The sequence below is a fragment of the Trichoplusia ni genome, chromosome 18 (genome assembly GCF_003590095.1).
Source record: "Trichoplusia ni isolate ovarian cell line Hi5 chromosome 18, tn1, whole genome shotgun sequence".
Taxonomy (NCBI): Eukaryota; Metazoa; Arthropoda; class Insecta; order Lepidoptera; family Noctuidae; genus Trichoplusia; species Trichoplusia ni.
This window is the reverse complement of record NC_039495.1, coordinates 4675429-4696016: the sequence shown is the minus strand read 5'-3', so window position 1 is coordinate 4696016 and position 20588 is coordinate 4675429. Positions and strand designations below refer to the sequence as shown.

Below are 20588 nucleotides of genomic sequence, written 5' to 3'. Positions count from 1 at the left end.
CTATTTATTTAATAAATAAATACATACGTTTAAGTAATATAAAAATATCTATCAACGAATATCGATACTCTAATCGAAATCGCGACTCTACATTTTGAAAATCGAAAACTGAAAAAAGAATATTAAAAAATCCAAGACAAAAACAAAACCGAAGGAAATGCAAATCAAAAACATACCAAGGTTCCCCTTATCGATTAGTTTACATATTTTCGCTCACATCCTTTATCAGGAAGGAGTGACGACGCTGTCCAACCGTGTTTACCCTATGACTGCCACCTTTATATAAACCGCGACACCAAAATTCTCCTCACATACTTGCTGACTTCTGATCGCCTAGTCCTTTCCTACCAAATTTAAGTCTCCTTAAATTTAAAATGAATTCGGTTCTACAATTTGTTTGTTTAATTCTTTTTGTACAAAACATTAAAACTTCGCCTGCGCGCGGTTATAATTATTTTGATTTCTTATACGATGATTTTGAAGATAACAGTATTGGTAGTGATAGTATCGATGTTTCGAGCTTGGGACCAGAAGCCTATGGACTGCCAAACACTGAAAGCGGTAAGTTACTAATTTATTTTGAATTATGATAGCCTGGTACCTAAGGGGAATTTCACATTAGGCTCTAATAATAGTGCCCAATGTGAGACCGTGTAGAGATAAAATAAGGTGTAATTAATAATATAGGTATTACATACTTGTTATGTTAAAAGTTAATATATCAATTACATGTGTTATGGTTTTTAGCATGAGTAGCAAAAAAAAACCAAAAAGAATACTTTTTTATTTATTTAAAGGGCTACTTATTGACTAGAAAAGTTCATCAATGCAAAGGTCATCTTATAACTCACATACACAATTATTTATGTAAAGAGTAGATACCCAAAGCTGAGTTAAAACAATTTTTTGCTTTTGCTATCATATTAATTACATAATTACAATGCGCATTGCATAATACCGATTGATCTACTTAATCTATTATAATTAAAAAAAAACCTTAATAATTTTGTAACAAGATATGGCTAAAGTCGTTGTTATTTGATACATTGCACACTCAAAATATTTCAACAAATCAATTCATATTACAGTCAGCATTTTTTTTCTTTATGCCAATCAGTTCATAGTTTCAGCAATGTCTGCCAGTCTTATTTTAGGTGTTTGAATTGTTTTTCATTAGTCCTCAATTTACAATTACCAAAGACTATCTTGCTTAGGTAAAAAAGAATAGCTTATCAAAATACTTGCTCTATTTTATGTTAAAAAACTGAATGTCAAAATCTTCCTTTTTAAATGACTTTTTACAGTTTTTAAAATTCATCTCAATACCTATTTATTTTTACACTTTACACGTTTTTAGGAAACTTTCCGATAATCCTAGCTTACCTAGCTTTTGTTTTTTTGCTTAATGTGCTTACATTTATTAGTACAGATTAGCTAGTTTTTACTACCTATTAACATACATTTTCCAAGGTATACGCAATTAAATAATGTTAAATAAACTGTCCAAGTTGTGTCTATTTCTCATATTGCATCAGCAATCAAGTTATATACCCACATAGCACCTCACCCTTAGACTAAGAGACCCACTTTACAATATACAACTTACCCAAAACAGTAACACATGTCATTATAAATTACGTAACTAGCAAAGTTCCAAGAAATAATAATGCATGTAGATCGATTCAGGTCGAGATGCATCGGCTGTCATGTTTACACGGCGAACAGCGCGTGCAGCGTGTCACATCATCGGCCTCATCCGATAATAAAATAACACTTACCAACACTTTGACAGCCGTTTCCTTATATTCATGATATCCTAGTACCATTAGGCATTACTTAACTTTTTTCGTAACTTTTCTTATCTTTTCATGCTTTTTCTGTCCGCGGAGGAAGGAGGAAAATGAAGATATTTTTTGTGTATGTTTTTAGAGATCCAAATCCAGATAGTGTTTCACTTACTTCATGTAAAGTACAAACTATATTATTGAAATAATTGGTAAATGGTAGTTAAAGAATCTTATTCAAATATTATGTTACCTATTTTTGTCTATCAAAAGTAGAGTCAGTGAAGAAAAATCTAAACTTTAGGGCGCTTTACTATTTAATCAACGACTGTACTAAACGCATTTAGGTATACACACACACAGCATATATAAATACCTTATTTATATAATATATGCTGTGTTCTGTTAAAAATAACATGATAGTTTTGTAAATGACTAGCACTTACAAAATTTATTTTTCTGCAGAGAGTTTATCTACCACAGAAATTAATTTAAATTGTTTTTCAATTAAATTTAATGAACGCTCAAAAACTCCACTTCGTATCACAATTTCAGGGGATGCTGTAGCGAATTGGTCAGAGTCATCCCTCATGAACCCGGAAGAGGTGGGAGGGTACGCGGAGGGTGACATCCTGATGCCGCCAGCGCAGACCAGGAACGGAGTCCGCGAGCAAACGCTGCGGTGGCCTAACGGACACATACCTTATGTTATTGAGGGGCATTTCTGTAAGGCTTTTTCCGTATTCTATACAGATAATATAATAAATAAATAATATCTAATATTTAAGCTTCTAAGCAGCTACACTTCGTACTACAATACTCAAAATTGTTCGAGCGGATGGTGTCTGTAATTAAGCAATTTCAGGCTGGACGTTCGTGTACACAGACAAACACTGATTTTGTGAAGCTTAATCTTCTGAGGGGAAATAAGAGTGGCCCTAACTTAGTAAATAACTTACTAAGCTAGGACCTAACTTAATCTGGTATAACTTAAACAAAATAGCAATGTAGACGCAAAGTGTTAAATATGTTGAACAGCTCAAGAACAACGCGACACAATTATGAAAGCTATCGCTGACTACCACCGCCTCACCTGCCTGAGGTTTGTGCCCTACAAGGGACAGAAGGACTACATCACCATCCAGAGCAAGAATACCGGCTGCTGGTCCAGTGTCGGCAGAATTGGTGAGCCACTTCAGTTATTATTAAATTTTGACTGAGTCTACTAATTACAGTTAAATCTTTTTCTGATCCGACCAAAGTACAGGATTGATCCATTTCTGATTTGTTATTTCTGGTCACTTTTGGGCACTTTTCTTGTTTGTCGTTCCGGTTGGATTGGAAGCACGCTTAAATTGTCAGGGTAGCTTCAAACCCGATGATAATACAATTTACAACTATAAAAACGGCTGGACTGATTTAAATACAATTTTATTGGAGTGACATTTATAAAGGTAGTTTTTTTTTTAAATGTAATAATTTTAACCTTAACTAGCTGTTGAACGCGACTTCGTCCCCGTGGGTAGAAGATATAAGTTATGATTTATACCTGCCCTGTTTTTTTCACATTTTCCATTGTATCTTCGCTCCTATTAGTCGCAGCGTGATGATTTATAGCCTAAAGCCTTTTCTTGTCTATTCAACACAAAAAGAATTTTTCAATTTGGAACAGTAGTTCCTGAGATTAGCGCGTTATATATATATATATATATATTATATAGATAGTATAGAGTATAGATAGATAGATTACGTTTAAAAGTATTTTTAGATGCAACATTTACTTAATAACTACTTATGTGTATCAAACGAAAGCATTTTTAACTCAAAAAAGAGTAAAAAATTAGTCTGTCATATAAACAGGTCAACTTTGGTATAATTCCAGGTGGTCGTCAGGAAGTGAACCTGCAGGCTCCTGGCTGCATCTCCAAGAAGGGCACCGTCATCCACGAGCTGCTGCATGCTATCGGCTTCATGCACGAGCAGAGCCGGCCCGAGAGAGACGACTTCGTCATAGTGCGGTACAATAACATCAAACCAGGTAGACTATAATACTATTGAAAAACTTACGACTTTAAAAAGGAAAGAGGTTTTGAATTCATCGGTATTTTTTTTATTTGTGTCTTCAGAATTTCGGACTGGATGCAACGATTTTGTTGATATTTAATTTAACGTGGACTAGCTGTCTTTGGTGCCATAAAATTTAACATCAAATGATCAAATGTTGCTAAGTTGTTTTCATTTGATGTCGGATGTATGTTTTGTTTAAATGTTATTTAATGTGTAATTAGATTTATTATATTTTTATAATAACTATCGTGAGACTGATTCATTATTAAATGATGTAACGGTCTACTCACGCGTATTTTGCGGGGTAGTCCGACTAGTTTCAGAAGTAATCATGAGCTGACGCGGCGGGGTCACGAGTCGAGATTTATTATAGTTATTTTTTTAAGGGATAGCTAAACTACTTTCGAATTCAACCAGAAATCTTTATAAAATTATAAGCAAACGCGGCGGGGCAAGGCGTATTTAATAACTAAAACAATCCTGAGAGCCTAAACAATGTTACTAAGTAATGCTTACCTTAAAGTATCATCTGTTAATCACGTTAATGACTACGTTTTGTATAGGTACGGAAAGCAACTTCAGGAAGGCTGACAAGAGGAACGTGAATGATTTCAACGTGCCTTATGACTACAACAGCGTGATGCACTACTCTGAGTATGCCTTCTCCAAGAACTCGCAGAAAACTATTGAGCCTAAGGTACGTAATATTAACAATTGGTGAACTTGGTATTTAACTAAAAAAATCTTATTATTACGTCTGCAAGTGTCCGTAAATCTCGTGTTTACGAACGATTGATGTTATTAGCCCTTATTTTAGATATGACTATTGTCCGTTCGCATTGTTTTTATTTCAGAAAAAAAAAACAGGGCGTTCTATATTTTAACTCACTAATTTAATTATTAAGTCAACTAGTCTATTGATTAAGAAACACTAGCGCCTTAGTTTGATTTACGTATAACTTTTATGAAGGGATGCAGAAAAATAATAATTACCCTTGCGACAGGCACATTTGTGATCGGAGATCCGAATGAACAATGCGAATGCTATTCGCTAGTGGAGGATTTAACTTAAAATCCTCCATCTGATCATCTCATTATCTATATTGAATAGTAAAATGTTACATAAATTTGCAGGTTGGTGGAGTAAAACTGGGCCAGAGGGAAGGTCTAAGCCGCGGAGATGTCAAAAAAGTCAACAACATGTACAACTGCAAGAAAGAGTGAGTTGTAGGTCACGAAACTGTTCATAAGTGTGTGTGTGTGTTACACTTACATCATCATCACCCTTACAGAGAGACATTAGAACACACACACACAATGTTTATGTGCACAATGTTTGAGTGGTAACACTGATTTTGTCCATTAGTTTGAAATTATTACATCTGGGGCAGGATTCCTCGTCATAAGATAATTGCACCCTTCCGAGCATATAGCTCTTGCGACCATCTCTATCCAACCAGTTAAGAAAAGAAAGGTGTTGGAGTCCTTGTAAAGATTGAACTCCAATAATAATTTAAAAAACACTGTTTATCTTGACTGTGTCTAGAAGCTTTGTAAATGTTTTATTAAGGTCACGGAGAGATTTTTTTTACTTTTTTATGTTAATGAATGTTTTTCAACACAATTTTTAAATTTCAGGGAACCTCAATCCGGCTGGCTAGGCGGCGTTTTCCAGAACTTTTTCGGCGCGAGACAACGTTAACTTAATTATTGTTTGTTATCACTAATCTGTATTTAACACATCACAAAGATCTGATAGTTATAAGTTCAAATGCTAGTCTTTATGTTTGTATGATTTAAATAAATGTATTAATTACCAATTTTTGTATGATTATTATTTCTGATATTTTTTTTGGGTATTTGGATATGTACATATCAGTACATACGTATTTTCTATACTTCTGCCTTATTTCTTTTACAAATGTAATAATAAGAATCCACATGTCAATGCATTAATAATTTATTTCTCACTTACTATGTACTAATCTAATTTATCTACAAAGTTTATAATTGCTGCGTGACGCGTGTAATTGTTGAGAAGTACCAGGGTTGTATAAGCATGTAGGAGGTTTACGGGTTGAATTGTATTTATTGAGCAGTCTCATACTTTTCTATTTCCATTGACATCAAACACCTCAGGAACTTGTAAGCTCGGTCACATGGGCAAGTTTCCTCTGCAAAATAGAAATTATATTATGATTTTACAGTCATTTGTTTTACAAAAGTGTGCAAATCAATATTTTTAACTAAGTTTTAGCAATCGTCAGACGATGTGTGTCTCCTTAATGGTGAAGCAGTCAAAGCCTGGGTTAAGAGTAAATGCAGATAAAATAAAATAAAAAAAACGAAGTGAGCTAAATAATACCGTTTAAAAATAATGGGGATTTTGAATAATATTAAAAAAAAAAGGATTTAAATCGGTTTTCAGTGACCAGGGCTATACTATGTTCATACACAGAATAAAGCTAAGTTCTAACTTACGCCTATCTGCAGCACAGAGTCCAGTCATGTCATTGAGGTCATCCATAGGTTTCCCGTTCCTCTCCCCGGCGAAGACCGAGGCAGCTCGTGCCGGGTTGAACTGGCGACCGTCCTCAGACAAAATGCCCGTATTCTCCAATACACAGCGTAGAAAGCACTAGGAGCGCATGAAACACAAGAGTTTGTAGTATCTGTGTAAAGAAGTATACAAGAGAATAGAAAATGTACGTACTTTGGGCGTTTTGTCAGTCTCATCAATGAAACTGCCGCTGGTGTTTAGGGATTCTAGGTAACCTGTACAACGAAAAAGAAGATTATAACGATTAGATAGAAAAAGTTATTAGGTTTAGCAAATATGAAGAATAGAATTCAAAGAATTAGAGTGAAATCATACTCATTTCAATCCTAAAGCTCTCGTTACAAGCGTTCATGATAGCCTGCGTATCCAAGTCCGACACATCAATACTGCTATCCTGGTCCTTCGCATTGACCGGCGCTTCTTTTGTCATCTGGTTACTTTTAGTATTCGCACACTTGATCAACGTAAATGTTACCAATGTCAAAGTAATCGCGAAAATTACTTTCGCCATTTTTGAGATCTGATTTATTAGGTCACACTATCAAATGTCACGTAACCTACAAACTGTGACATTGACTGTGAACGTGTCCTTATTTATGTGAACCTAGTAATTGGTAATTGAAACTAACAGTGGTTGAAAACCGTTGCTACGATAAAACGGACGAAATAAAGAATGAATAGATTTCATTATAAAAATGTATGTGGAGAAAAAAATATTCATGAATGAATAAAGCTTAGATAAAACATGGCGAACAATGTGATATGTAACAGTAGTATAAATAAATTATGTATTCAAATTCTGCAAAAGTAAATTTGAAAGTAAAATAAAATGTAAATGATACACACAAGATCGCTGGATACGACATCTGCACGTGACTCCTGTTTGCCTGGTAACATCACATTTATTTGTTTGGTGATTTTATACATTTCTTCAGGAAATAAGAATTAATTATGTCTGTAGGATAGCGTTAAATGAATAATGATTCTATGTTACTTTTTGTCTAGAATATATCTATACTCTATATACTAATATATAAAGCTGAAGAGTTTGTTTGTTTGAACGCGCTAATCTCAGGAACTACTGGTCCAAATTGAAAAAATATTTTTGTGTTGAATAGACTATTCATCGAGGAAGGCTTAGGCTATAAACCATCACGCTGCGACTAATAGGAGCGAAGATACAATGTAAAATGTGAAAAAAACAGGGCACGTATAAATCATAACTTATATCTTCTACCCATGGGTCGAAGTCGCGGGCAACAGCTAGTATTTACTAAACATTCAATGGCGTTGTCTATTTTGCCGCGTATTATTTTTATGCTGTGATTCTTGCAGACCAATATTAAGAATATTTTGTTCGATTAGAAAGTCTACAACCCCTGCACAGATTACCTAGAATAGATATTAAAGTGATTGACAGATAATTTACGTGAATGGAATATTGCTGCTGACTTATACTTGAGGGTTCCGTTAGAACTTTCTGCTTTTAACGTTCATATTGCATACTATACCTACTTAATTAACGTTGAATATTATTTTTACTACAAGATTGCACTTGATAAACTAATTTGATAGCTACTAAAATCTTTTTAAGCAATATTAATGTATCATTAGCGGTTTAACGTATCAAAACTTAATTTCATAATATTCAAAACCTATAAATAAAATAAAACCTGAAACGATTGGTCAACCACTGGCCGCAATTTGAATAAATGGTGGTGATCTAGAAAATGTATAATAGTCGCAAATAAGCGTTGTTACATTAATGCCCCGTCAATATCAAAACGGGGCAATTTGTGATCATTGCTATTGACAATTTGATTAATTGTAGTGTAGGTAGCTACTTCCTGCATTTTAAGTGCTTTCGTCTGCCTGAGTTTGTTTAGAAAATAAGTTTCTAGACGGGAATAATGAGTGTATTTAGTCTACAAAAACAGTAACCATATATTTAACATATTATTATTAATATTGGTTCGTATAAATATATACGCAGTGGTGGATTGTTCATGGCAGTGGCATTACCGCAGGACTGCCAAGTCAAAGGTCCCTAATTCGATCCCAAGGCACGCACAGACTGGTCGAAGGTTACGGAAAGGTAACTTCCGACCAGATAGGTTTTATGAAAAAAGAGATGTTGTCCGATACTCAGACCTACCGAATATGCACACAAAATTTCACGAGAATCGTTCGAGCCGTTTCGGAGGAGTTTGACTACAAACACCGTTCCATTTAAATCCGTTTACCGAACATTATGGTTCATATTATGAGGTTTATGACAATTCAATAATTCAATTTCTGTCATCAATACAATATTTGCGTCCTTAGAATCCCGATTCTATCAAATTCCTGCGAAGACCAACGAAAAACAATAGTGAATAGATGTTTACTTCAGCAAGTTGAATAAACACGTGTCTCGAACAAAACTCGTAAATCTTTGAAATATAAACAGTTTGAGTAGAACAAATAATGAAATATTAATTTATGATAGACATTCGGGAGCTCGTGTGGCGTAGTTCTAATGAATCACATGGGAGTGAGCAGTGATAGCATAGTATAGGTTGCGATGACCGCTGGACTCGGCAGGTCAAAGGTCAAGTGCGTAATGGTAATCATGAGTGCATTACAAAGTGACTTGCTAAAAATGACGAAGGAAAACATCATGAGGATAGAGGCAGAAAGAAAGGCACGTCAGAAACCTACGGAAGCGTTTAAGCTCTGATAACACAGAACAAGGTTGTGGTGCATTAACCTTACTGGAGATTTTAATCATGGGTCATATCTCAGCTCCTCATTGAGGAGGTTGGGTCCAAAACTAGTCAGACGATCCCGATAAATACGCGTGAGTGAATATCTTGGTAAAATAAATAATTATGAATCTAACTAACGAAAATTATTATATTGAAGAAAATATTGTGATCTTATTTAGGTAAATTATGAAAAAAAAACCATTGACTACTTTCTGAACATATTCTTTGATAAACCTAATAAATAAGAAAAAAGGCGAACATTATAAACTCGGTGACGCAGAAATGGATGTCTTTGCTTTTTTTTGCGTGTTAGTAATTAAGTTGTTAGTAGTACCTAGAACTAGATATGCATAACACAGTTGTATTACGAGGTTAACACTAAATTGCTACTTCACGGCGTTTTTGACTTGATTTTTTTTTCAAGAAATTTGTAAATAAACTAATGGTTTAAAAGAAGAACGAGAACAATGTTCCACAATTAATAATCGATTTGATTTGAAAGACGACTAATTTTTTAAATCGACTTTTACTTATAAACTGGTTTCGAATTTTGAATTAAATTGAACATCGTTTTTTCGCATAGAGTGACTGCCTTTCTCAAACCCACTACCTAATTTAGTAGATAACAGAGAATCCTATATTATGCCTAACAGACAAAAGTACAGGGTTACCGATCTAGACATAAGCGGTTTGAGGACTTTGAATTTTAAAACAGCCCTTTATCTAATCTCGAAAAGTTATGACTTCGTAAATTCATACGTATTTCGTATTTTTTGCGCAGTTTTTTCGTGAAAATTGTCCGCAATAGGTCGCAGTCAAGAAAATAGTCATGAATATGAAATATCAAATGTTGTTTATTGCGATTTTGTTCAATTTAATCTATTTTAACGTGTTAGCTAATGGTAAGTAAATACTTTATTTTTTTTGATTACAGACTAAAAATAATGTTACTTATCAAAAAGTAGAGAACGACTATCTAGAGAGGGTTAGAACCCTCTCGTAAGCTAAAAAAGATAGAGAGATATAGATATCAAAAAGCTTAAATGACTTGGATGAGATTATTTATTTGTTTGGATATTTTTTTTTTAACTTCTTTACAACAGATGAGAAACCTGATGAAGAAAACCAACCAAATTATGAATACATTCATATATTTAAAAGCATACCAGCCTTATTCGAGTATCTTTTAAATGCCTTAGAAGAAAGACCGGAAATATTGGAGAAAAATGATGTAACAATATTCAAAAGAAACGTGGATATTGTTGATGAAGAAAATGAAAGTACAGATGAACATAAAACTGATAAACGGGAAGTTGGTTGTGATAATAAAGAAGGTAGATTTGAAGAAAATAATAAGATTGATAAAAGAGATGCTGAAACAACTAACGTTAAAGAGAATGTTAAATCTTATGAATTTGGTAACAGTAATATTGTCATGAAGGATTATGATGATGCACCAAATGTCAAAAGATTTGCGGCTAAAATACATCCTAAAGACATCCGAGCTTCAAGAGATAAAGTAAAAATAGAAAAAGCTAAATTCAATAAGTTTCAAAATTATCGAGGGAAAAGAAGTGTTTTGATGAAATTAAGTGATGATGATGAGGACGTATTTCTGCAAAAAGAAAATACTTTTTACGGTTTTCAAAATTTCTTTGATTTGGATCTAAACCCAGAAGATATAGAGGAACGTATTTTGACAGCGGAGAAACTTCTGGAAGAACATAACAGTAAGAAAGACAAAGATAAATAAATAGTTTTACGAATTGTGTTAGCTTATTAAATTGGAGATGAATTGTTTTAAAAATACAGCAATTGTCGAAAATTTTGCAGTCTGGGTCTTTATTTATCATCATCAAAATCATCTCAGCCTGTAGCTCTCCACTGCTGGACATAGGCCTCTCGGTTCGTTCCACAGTGCGACTTTCTTCATTTATAGTTTTCATATACTAGTAACCATGGTTATTGAATACCATGATATAAGTTTTATGACAAATGTAAATCAAACTCCACATTTTACATTGCAATTTGTGTTTTAATTTCAGAATTAACAAAACGATTGGTAAGGATAAAAAACAAACACAATAGTTTCCTCAATTCAAAAATATCGACCGTTACTGGAAGGACAGAAGAAAAAGTCTTCATGTAAATGCATACTTATTTATTTAAAACGTCATCTTAGTGGGTTGTGTATTTTTGTAGTTGTGCTTTCTTGAGTGCTTTAATTGACATTATAGATGTTTCAGCAAGATTATTAGTCTTGAAAAAATAATTCTACAATTGTATCATAACCACCAGGTATGTGGTGATGCTTCCCAATATCTGTAAAAAAATCGTGAAAAATTGTTGTTTATGTAGTTTTATAAGAAATAGATTTATTTTCTGAAAGGTGATCCAATTAAGCAAGTTATTAAATATATGTTATACCTAATGATGATTTTTGATAGGCCTCTTACACATGATTCAGACATAGAAAAAGACAAATAAACTCGCGCTGAGTATACGCGAGTGATTCCGTGGCTCTGGCTCAGGCAGTTGACACCCGGGGCTTATAGTCGGCGAGAACCCTCTATATATCCCCACGCCGTGCCCTTGACGTGGGTTGATGTCGTTAGTGTTTACTACCACAACTTTAGGCTACTGATAGACATACTTAAATATTTCTAAATCCATACATAATATAAATAAGTTTCCCTAGACACAGAACAAATGATCGTGCTCATCACATAAACTGTCCTGGATGGGAATCGAACCCACGACCTTCGGTATAGCAGTCAGGGCCACTATCCACTAGACCAACATCCAGTCGATATCACGACGGGAAAAGAGGTTCACCGTGACAATTAGCATCCTGTTGAGTGGGAACAGCTTGAGTGGCGCGTAAGTGAACTCGTTCATCATGAGGTGCCGGAAGAACATCTCCAGCTCTGTCAGCAGCGCGTCGTACTTCGGGGGCGTGAAGCGGGTCATCTGACTGATCAGGTGCTTCGTGTATTCCATCTGGAGACCATTAAAGTAGAGAAAAAGAATTAAAGCTTTCAAAGTGACTGCATAAGTCCTATATAAAACATTTGTAAATGTTTTGTAGCGACCCTAGAGACAGTCGAATAAATTTTACTGATTTTCCCACAGCAAAATTGTCCAAACTAGCGAATTTACTTATAGAGATCTATCAGGCGTTACTCGTCTATAGAAGCGAAATTAATCTATACTTACTAATATATAAAGCTGAAAAGTTTGTTTGTTTGTATGAACGCGCTAATCTCAGGAACTACTGGTCCAAATTGAAAAATTATTTTTGTGTTTAATAGACCATTCATCGAGGAAGGCTTTAGGCTAAAACCATCTCGCTGCGACTAATAGGAGCTAAGATATAATGGAAAATGTAAAAAAAACCGGGCAGGTATACCTAAATCATAACTTATGTCATCTACCCACGGGGAAGAAGTCGCGGGCAACAGCTAGTTGTCTATATAATGGGGAAAGTGTACCGTTAAAAGGAAATGCACGTAAGTTTGAAAAATAAACAATTTCTTACCCCTTCGTGGGTCCTGTGGCAGGGTTCTATGATCAGCATTAGATTGCTGAAGTGCATGATAGCCCAGTTGACTTGTAAACTGGGGCTTGAGCAGTCGGACCTATCGGCGTTGACTGTGGAAAAACATAAGATTCTCGTAATCATCGTTATTGAGAGATTAACACTCCAAAATAATCTTAAACTAAATAACTAACTTAAAGTTATTTTTATGATAACCATAATAACTTTAGGAGGTAACTAAATTAAAAAAAAACTCTATCTGACCGTATCAAACGAAGGGTTTTTTGCAACTAAAGTGGTCAAAGCGAGCGATGTCGCGCTGGCAAAATTATGTCTTACATATATTGGTGATCACATGGTACGGCGTGATCACGAGATGCAGAAGCAGCGACAGCAGCAGCGCCACCAGCACTAGCCCGAAGCTGCTGTTCACCTGTCTCACCACGTCGCAGATGCTGCAGTACACTAGAGCGAGGCAGCGAATGGCTGGCGGCGATGACTTCATTGGTTCTATAGGAACTGTTGGAGAAGGGTTTGTGAAAGAATTTGGATTTATGTATATAGCTATTTTAAATCAACGGGAGCTTTCCTTCTACCGGGGTGATGATATTTTTTTAGGTACCTTATAAAACCCTGTATTCCGTAGATCTAGAGTGTTAAAGTACTCAGAAAATGCTTGTGTAAGGCATGATACAGTTTGATGTAATTTTTTTGTGTAGCAGTAAATATTAGTTAACTTAAAAATACCGATCTTATTGATATCTAATGTTTCCAATGAGACTTCAATGGCTAGCATAGATTTTACCCAGAAGTTTTTCTACATTTGCCTGCGCGAATAGCTCAGTGGTTTTGTCAACACGCCAAATCAACTGTATATCCAACAAACCCCGGCGACGGAAGCATTAAATTCTTTAGTGCGTGAGTCTTTTTTTAACTATAAAACGTATGGTTAATTTATGGTATATTAGAGAACGTAGTAGTGTGATACTTACAATGTAGAATGTGGTACATACCTTTGCATACTGGTAATGTATCGATCACGTTGTTAATCGATTTGAATGGAACGCTGTAAAGATATGAGTTCGCTAGCTTTTCCTTTTGTGTTATGAAGTTATTGACATCAGATGCTGAAAAAAAAGCATACTATTTGAATTATGTAGGTACATATAAATGGCCTAAACACGAATTAATTTCCAAGAAATCAAAATAACCCATTTCACCGTACATACTTACTATTCATAAACCGCGAAGATTCTAGGTTAAGTGTAGTTACAGAATTTTCAATCAATGCATAATAATTCATAGATTGTGGACTTGTCTCAGTCTGTAATTGAATCTTGCAAGTTATTTTTGATCAACATCCCGGTTTTTGATTGAGCCGTAAAACTATTAAACGGTTGTAAAACCTCTTCGTTATTTAGATACTACATTTTTTTCTTAGTTTTATCTATAGCTACTTACAATTGTTAAGGACTTCTTGGAGCATGCCCTTCAAGCATTTGTTGAGCCTCTCCACAGCGATGCAGACGGAGGTGGCGATCTGTGAGAACTGCAGGAGAATGATCTGGAGCACCACGGACGATATGTTGTAGAACACGTACAAGCTGGATAATGCAACTGAAATGAACTTTCATTATTTTAATTGACGGATTTCTGCGGATTACCATTTCTCGGAGGTATCATTAGTATTATCACAAAAACAAAGAAAAATTGCATTTTCGGACTCTATTCACTTCGTTTAACTTTGCTGTAATTGTTTACTATGAAAGTTATGCTCAGAAAATCATATTATTTGTAAAATTATCTTGTCCACAATATAGGTTACTATACTCCTCCAAAACAGCTTGACTGAATATTAAATGCATAAATAGTAGGTCTGAGAATCGGATGCGATATTTTTTCATTCGTATTTTTTTTTCTACACCAAATATTACTTATATATAGTTTATATGAAAAAAACAACGTTTGCCAGGTCAGCTAGATACTTATAAAAATCTAGCTGATAATTATTTTTTTGTGATTTTATACTTCTTATACAAGTAATAGCGGACTTAATGCTAGAGACAGTCTCTACCATTCAACCAAGAGGCGGTGCAGAGAGAAGATAGTCGTTGAAACAAAACGTAAATAATAGTAAAAATAAAACAACCTTTCTTATTTTCGTTAACGACATGATACATGAAGATCCCGTAGTCGAGGAAGATAGTGAACACGGTGAGAGTCATCGACGCGATGACGATCAGCATCCTGGACCTCTCGTGCGACTGCTTGGGGTAGTAGTAGTTCAGCTTGAGGTTAATCTGGAATAAGGCCTTGGTTTAGATGCCTGTGAACCTAACAGATAATTGTATAGCAGATCTAAATTAAATGTGAGTTCTTTTCGCATACAGCTGAGTTCTATAGCTCCTCACAATTTGGTTTAGGTGTTTCAGGGGATTATGGTACTTTGAGTTCCTATGATACTTGGGATAAAGGAAGGGTGAAAAATTGTTTTTTGCCTGAAGAGAGCGGAATAGCTTTTGGATTTATTATGTTAATAAGAATTACAATAGACTTTTCTTTAATTTCTATGGAAGAATATACTTATACCAATTCTTATGATTTTTTTTATCATAGTGTTTTTTGTTTTACTTTTTACTTTTTTACATGCTTTTTGCATACGCAAGAGAGCATGTCTCTTGCGTATTGAGCATGTAATTAACATTAAACCCAATATCGTAAAGATGTGAAACTGACGAACATTACTAGATGGTACTGAATCACACATACAGGGACATATTTGTGTCACTGCAGCTTCCTCTCGCCTCTAACTTTAAAATCTATATTCGAGCTCTCCACAACTCAAAAATAAGATTATCAAACTCCAGACTACCTTCTGTAGATGCAGCAGGTAGCTCGTGAAGCTCCTCATCCTATTAAGGCCAGTGAAGGTTGCCGTCCCCACCACCAGCCCCACCACTCCCACGTCTGCCACCCACACCACGCGCGAAGAGTTCATGCGAGTTCTGAAAGAGTTCTCTGGCTGGTAGCATATGTCCACTGTTATCGCCGTTACTGACATTGCACCTGGAATTTATGGGATATGGTTCTTTTTTTGCCAGAAATATTTCTGATACTTGAGGAAGCGAGATGGATACTGTACTATCTTGCTTCTCCTACTATCAGAGCATAGCGCCGTCGATTTTCTAATACTACAACAATTTACTTGTAAGGGGTGATTTGGTGCTTGACGGAGTTAGCCCTATATTAAAAGCACACCTCGTAGCGGCCCGTAACCGAATCAACTGGTTAGGCAGTCGGTACTTTATACTCTACTTTCGTAATACAGCCTATATTTACTAGATGGCGCTAATTTCAGTTAATCTGACTGAAATAATTAATTAAACCATTTAAGACTAGATAGCAGACATTCCTTACAAGAATTTGATCCTTATCTGTTACTCCAGTGAGTGTTAACAATTTTTTTTTTAAATCGGGAATCCATCGATAAGCGCAGATTATAAACATTTGTGTCTCAGACGTCACGAGATAAAAAGTCTTATCAACTCCTCACTCACATAGTATAAATCCAAGTACTCGTCCATATAAACTGGCTGCAGTGGACACGTGGACCCGCCAGCCTTCTCGCACCTTCTGGAAGCCTAGTGGCGCCACTCCTGCGATCTGAGACATGCGGAGCACCAGGCCTAGCGCGCCGGACACCACGCACTGCCCACGAGGACTAGTCATTGTTCGGGATTGGAACCTAGGAAGGGATAACAACCATAAATACTAAAGCAGTAGCAGCAGTATTATAGGAAGCAGTACTTAATACTAATATCATAAATGCGAAAGTTTGCAAGTGTGTATGTATTCATATTTGCTCCTCTTTCCCGCAGAAACCACTGAACGTATTTAGACGAAAGTTGGTACACAGATGGTTTATAACCAGGATTAACACGCAGGCTAGATTTTCATGCCGACTTTATGTTCGCGTAGGATTCGTTTGGTTCGATTTGTAGCAGGCCCTCAGAAAAAGCTATGAAAAGTTGTGAAAATTTGAAATCTGAAATCTTGAATCTATATTTTCATTCTAATTTTGCCTAATTACTTATTAAAGTTAAAACTGTCGCTAGTTAAGTTAGCTTTCAATAACATAATATATGTGGCGCTTTTGTTTTTAATTGTGATACTTTAGATAGCAATCAAGATACACCGATAGAGAAAAAAGTATGCCCGACTTGCTTCAGGCATACCTGAGAACTATTTTCTTTGTGTTAAAACAACCACACACGTCAGTTCTCTAACCAGATATGAATTTTGGTTTAAATCCAACTATAAATAATATTTTATTTTGCTTAGCTTAGCATGGATTTCGAAAATATGGATAAGACTTTATTCTTTTCGGTTTCAAGATTAACTAAATTTTTTATTTAATTAATAAAAAATTCCCGTGTCACGATGTTAGTTACCGTACTCATCCGAAACGGTTCGACCGATTTTTATGAAATTTTGTATACATATTGGGTAGGTCTTAGAACAACATCTATTTTTCATACCCCTAGGTGTTAAGGGTTGCTCACACTAAAAAAATATATTTTATTTTTGGACGAAATTGTTTGTTTTTATTTTTTTTAATATGTGGCATTAAAAATACATACAACTAGAGAGAAAAAATATTCGGCAAGACAACGTTTGCTGGGTCAGCTAGTTTAACTATAATAGAGAGGATCGTACAAAAAGATAAGTTTTTGGTAAAGATAATTTGCATAACATTATAAAAATTATATTCTTAAAGTGCCCTAAAAAAAAATCTAATAACGAGCCAATATCCTTCTCGATATATCCACATTTCTATTATTCCCGTCAACTGTTATACTTAGTTATAAATGGTGTCCTTGTTAATATTTGTTTTTATGAAAAATGTGTTTGTTCTTTATGTTAACTAACGCGACCATTCAAATAGAGAACCAAGATCAAACAAGAATGAAATCAATTTCCTTTGAAGACCATCAATAACATCAACAAGTGTGTATCTACTTGTGTAAGACTGTGACTCAACGATTTCTGTCTTGATTCAGTTTTCAGAGTATTTTCTTTTTACCTTGTTTACCGCTACTGTTAAGCTATGTGCCCCTAGTCCTTGTTGTAACGTCAAAAGTGCCTGGAAAGCGGCCTATTTGAAATAAAAACTTTGATCTGTTTATGGTTTTCCGATCGTAAAAGTAGTCTTGGTCCAGTAAAAGCAAAGTATTGTTTGTGATATGGAATCAAGCAAATAAAATAAAACTGCCAGAAGTAATCGAAATTGTTTAATTTATTTATTGAATCCACCATTAAACGTTAAATATGATTTTAAAAAATGTGTTTCCAAAACAAACTAAAACAGTAAGTAAAATATATTTAATGAAATATGTTTGCATTCTTCACTACACTAATACAGTGTAATTTATGAGACTCCAGGCAGTTTCATAGGTCTCATTACTGCTTGGAATGTTCCCATGAACATCTGTGTGTCTCCACCCGTCACCGGGTTTGATATAATTCCTCCATCACCTCCATCAGCTTGCCTCTTTACTTTACCCTCTTCCAGAACATTATCACCATTTAAAAGGGTTTCTTCATTTGAATTGTTAAGATTTTCATAATTTTCCTCATCGTTCATCAGTTGTAATTCATCGGTATTTTCTTTTTCTGATTTGTCTAATTCTTGAGATCTCTTGCTTAAGTATTTCTTGACTCCAAAGCCTTCTTTTACATTTAAAACTTCACCTTTATCATTAATGAATTTATCTTTAACATCCTTTATTGCATTTTTGTTTTGTTTTATTCCGAATCCATAAGTCGGTTTATCAAAAATGTTATACTCGTAGTTAACTGGTTTGTTGCGAATGTCTTCATTTCCCAATCGTACAGCAGTATTTTCACGTTCCCAATTAAGAATGACTTTAAGATTGTCAGTAGTAACAATAAGGTTTTGTATCAAAATTTCTTTAAAAACTTCATAATTTTGTGTTTTTCGTTGATTTATTTGTAGTATTTTTAAAGGCGAGCCTTCAGTTTCAAAAATAGTTAGAGTAACAAGTATAATAAGGTTTTGTAGACTCATGTTCGTCCCAAGGTTTGGTAGCAAATAGTCTTGGCAAATGAGGTTTCATTCATGAATACTCTTATCGATAAGGATGTTTAACAGTTAAACAGTTTATGTGGAACGCTGTATTGATAATACAGGTTTGCATAATTATAGAACCGATAGTTTAGCGTAACGCTATGTAAACGATAGTGTAACATCCTCGAGATTACGACTGCATTTGTAATGTAAACATTATATGAATCATTTACAGTTTTGTGCTCAAAGCGTAGATATACGCTGCAATTTTTGGATTTTAAATTTCATTTCTTTATCATCAGTTGCCTCTAACATCTATGACAGATGATTGAAACAGCAGTCGTGTTAATTTTTCTGATTTTCGCACTTGCACTGATGGCTAATTTTCGAATAAACTCTAAATTCACATAGACTCTAGGAATATTAAAAACAAGTTGTTATTACATTAAACATATTTTATATTACCTTGCTATCGTTAGTAAAAAACTAAAGAACATAGAAATACCATGACCTAAGGAAACTTTTTAGAGAGCTATCCTTTAAAATTTTGCTTTATTTACGAAAATGTACCTGATTTGAGAGTAGCAGTTTCACCATACATAAGTGAATAGGTAAAGTATAATCTTGAAACTTGGACATCGAATATTTTAAACAGCACGTACTGAGTGCTCTACAGACGACATTGAAGCCAAAAATATAGTTCTTCGAACATTTTATCTTATGATTAATTTTCTTGCTTTATAACTGGTAAGTTCTCGACCCATAACTTTAGACGCTCAATCTACTATAAGTCTGCACTACACAACATTGTCTGCCAGCTTATAAAGTGATTAATTCCGCCGCACGAGACAGACTCTGGAATAGTTTCAACACCAGCTGAAGACCACAGAACTTCTAAAGATGAGTTTTATAACATTTAAATAAATATATTATTTAAGATACGCACTTAAAATATGTCGTGTTTAGAGATACAGGGTGATTATTGCATGTGCTGAACGATCGTGTAAACTATAGTAAGGAAGTTTAATGTCGTGACGTCATACGTACAGCGTGGATCGAATGTGTCACCACATAGATTTACAGTCCAAATATTGTTATAACCTGTAACAACCTACAATATTATATAGCCTATTGTCTTTCAAAGTCATGCAAGTAAAAGTTTTAAAAAAATAAACGAAGTTTGTGTATGACGAAAAAAAATGTTGTTTTTTTATAAGAACGAGGTTAAAAGCAGTTTTTGATCTAAATGTGAAGTTCAGAAGAAGACTTTTACAGAAATGTTATATCTAGTCTAGATATAATATTTTTGTAAAAGTCTTTTGAATTAAAGAAAATCTTTAATAAATTACTTGAAAAATATTCTCATGATACATTTGAATACATTTACTTTTACCGATGTACGGCAAAAAAATATAGTAAGTAGGGGAAATATAGAAAGAATTTAAAAACTTAAAAAATTTAAAAACCTTTATGAAAGAATCAAATTAATTGCACAGAACAGTACGGTTGGTGTGATTCGAATTCAGCTTAGTTCTCGCCCCGCCCGCCCGACATCTCCACGCCGTTTCTGTTAGCCTAGTACCTCGCTTACAAGTTTTACACATTTGTAACAAAAATCATAGGTACTGTGAAAAAGTTTGTAATGTTTGTATGTCCGAAAAAAAAGATGGTGATATTATAGTGTTGTGTTTAAAATTTCGAGTTTTTGACATTAATGGGTAAGTCAAAACATAGAATATTTGTTTACATTGGCAGCCGCAGCGAAAGTAAACATTGTTTCAGAAACGTAAACAAATAAATACAA

The 20588-nt window shown here is 34.5% G+C and overlaps 4 protein-coding genes across 5 annotated transcripts; 2 read left to right on the top strand and 2 right to left on the bottom strand.

The window, feature by feature from the left end:
- The first annotated feature begins 37 nt into the window (after positions 1 to 37).
- LOC113503184 (zinc metalloproteinase nas-4-like) lies at positions 38 to 5671 on the top strand. 2 transcript variants are annotated; one of them, XM_026885017.1, is made up of 7 exons: positions 38 to 561; positions 2340 to 2510; positions 2823 to 2969; positions 3667 to 3822; positions 4415 to 4548; positions 4986 to 5071; positions 5490 to 5671. In XM_026885017.1, exons 1-7 carry the CDS (start codon positions 375 to 377, stop codon positions 5551 to 5553), a joined length of 945 nt encoding a protein of 314 aa, XP_026740818.1. In that variant the 5' UTR covers positions 38 to 374; the 3' UTR covers positions 5554 to 5671. The 2 variants fall into 2 exon arrangements, with proteins under 2 accessions (XP_026740818.1, XP_026740819.1); XM_026885018.1 differs by having other exon boundaries at positions 4986 to 5078; positions 5490 to 5543.
- Positions 5672 to 5795: 124 nt separating this feature from the next.
- LOC113502999 lies at positions 5796 to 6956 on the bottom strand. Its single transcript, XM_026884780.1, has 4 exons — positions 6727 to 6956; positions 6565 to 6626; positions 6333 to 6489; positions 5796 to 6025 (listed from the first exon to the last, which is right to left on the bottom strand). The coding sequence occupies exons 1-4, from the start codon at positions 6920 to 6922 to the stop codon at positions 5940 to 5942; spliced, it is 501 nt and encodes a 166-aa protein (XP_026740581.1). The 5' UTR covers positions 6923 to 6956; the 3' UTR covers positions 5796 to 5939.
- A 2096-nt stretch (positions 6957 to 9052) lies between these two features.
- On the top strand, positions 9053 to 10990 carry LOC113503130. The gene is made up of 2 exons (XM_026884948.1): positions 9053 to 9098; positions 10262 to 10990. Exons 1-2 carry the CDS (start codon positions 9053 to 9055, stop codon positions 10909 to 10911), a joined length of 696 nt encoding a protein of 231 aa, XP_026740749.1. The 3' UTR covers positions 10912 to 10990.
- Positions 10991 to 11221: 231 nt separating this feature from the next.
- LOC113503191 (gustatory receptor for sugar taste 43a-like) lies at positions 11222 to 16425 on the bottom strand. Its single transcript, XM_026885028.1, has 9 exons — positions 16254 to 16425; positions 15569 to 15762; positions 14846 to 14996; positions 14158 to 14313; positions 13710 to 13823; positions 13036 to 13215; positions 12697 to 12809; positions 11994 to 12158; positions 11222 to 11480 (listed from the first exon to the last, which is right to left on the bottom strand). The coding sequence occupies exons 1-9, from the start codon at positions 16423 to 16425 to the stop codon at positions 11433 to 11435; spliced, it is 1293 nt and encodes a 430-aa protein (XP_026740829.1). The 3' UTR covers positions 11222 to 11432.
- Positions 16426 to 20588: the final 4163 nt, after the last annotated feature.

What these genes read in the sequence shown, in the direction of transcription:
- LOC113503184 (XM_026885017.1), top strand. Translation starts at nt 375, where the DNA reads ATGAATTCGGTTCTACAATTTGTTTGTTTAATTCTTTTTGTACAAAAC. An exon ending in GTCCAGTGTCGGCAGAATTG is followed by an intron (nt 2,970 to 3,666) that starts GTGAGCCACTTC and finishes GTATAATTCCAG; the next exon opens with GTGGTCGTCAGGAAGTGAAC. An exon ending in GTACAATAACATCAAACCAG is followed by an intron (nt 3,823 to 4,414) that starts GTAGACTATAAT and finishes CGTTTTGTATAG; the next exon opens with GTACGGAAAGCAACTTCAGG.
- LOC113502999 (XM_026884780.1), bottom strand. Translation starts at nt 6,922, where the DNA reads ATGGCGAAAGTAATTTTCGCGATTACTTTGACATTGGTAACATTTACG. An exon ending in AGACTGACAAAACGCCCAAA is followed by an intron (nt 6,490 to 6,564) that starts GTACGTACATTT and finishes ATGCGCTCCTAG; the next exon opens with TGCTTTCTACGCTGTGTATT. An exon ending in ACTCTGTGCTGCAGATAGGC is followed by an intron (nt 6,026 to 6,332) that starts GTAAGTTAGAAC and finishes TCTATTTTGCAG; the next exon opens with AGGAAACTTGCCCATGTGAC.
- LOC113503130 (XM_026884948.1), top strand. Translation starts at nt 9,053, where the DNA reads ATGACGAAGGAAAACATCATGAGGATAGAGGCAGAAAGAAAGGCAC. An exon ending in AGAGGCAGAAAGAAAGGCAC is followed by an intron (nt 9,099 to 10,261) that starts GTCAGAAACCTA and finishes TCTTTACAACAG; the next exon opens with ATGAGAAACCTGATGAAGAA.
- LOC113503191 (XM_026885028.1), bottom strand. Translation starts at nt 16,425, where the DNA reads ATGACTAGTCCTCGTGGGCAGTGCGTGGTGTCCGGCGCGCTAGGCCTG. An exon ending in GCCACAGGACCCACGAAGGG is followed by an intron (nt 12,159 to 12,696) that starts GTAAGAAATTGT and finishes AATGGTCTCCAG; the next exon opens with ATGGAATACACGAAGCACCT. An exon ending in ACAGGATGCTAATTGTCACG is followed by an intron (nt 11,481 to 11,993) that starts GTGAACCTCTTT and finishes ATTTTTTTACAG; the next exon opens with ATATTGGGAAGCATCACCAC.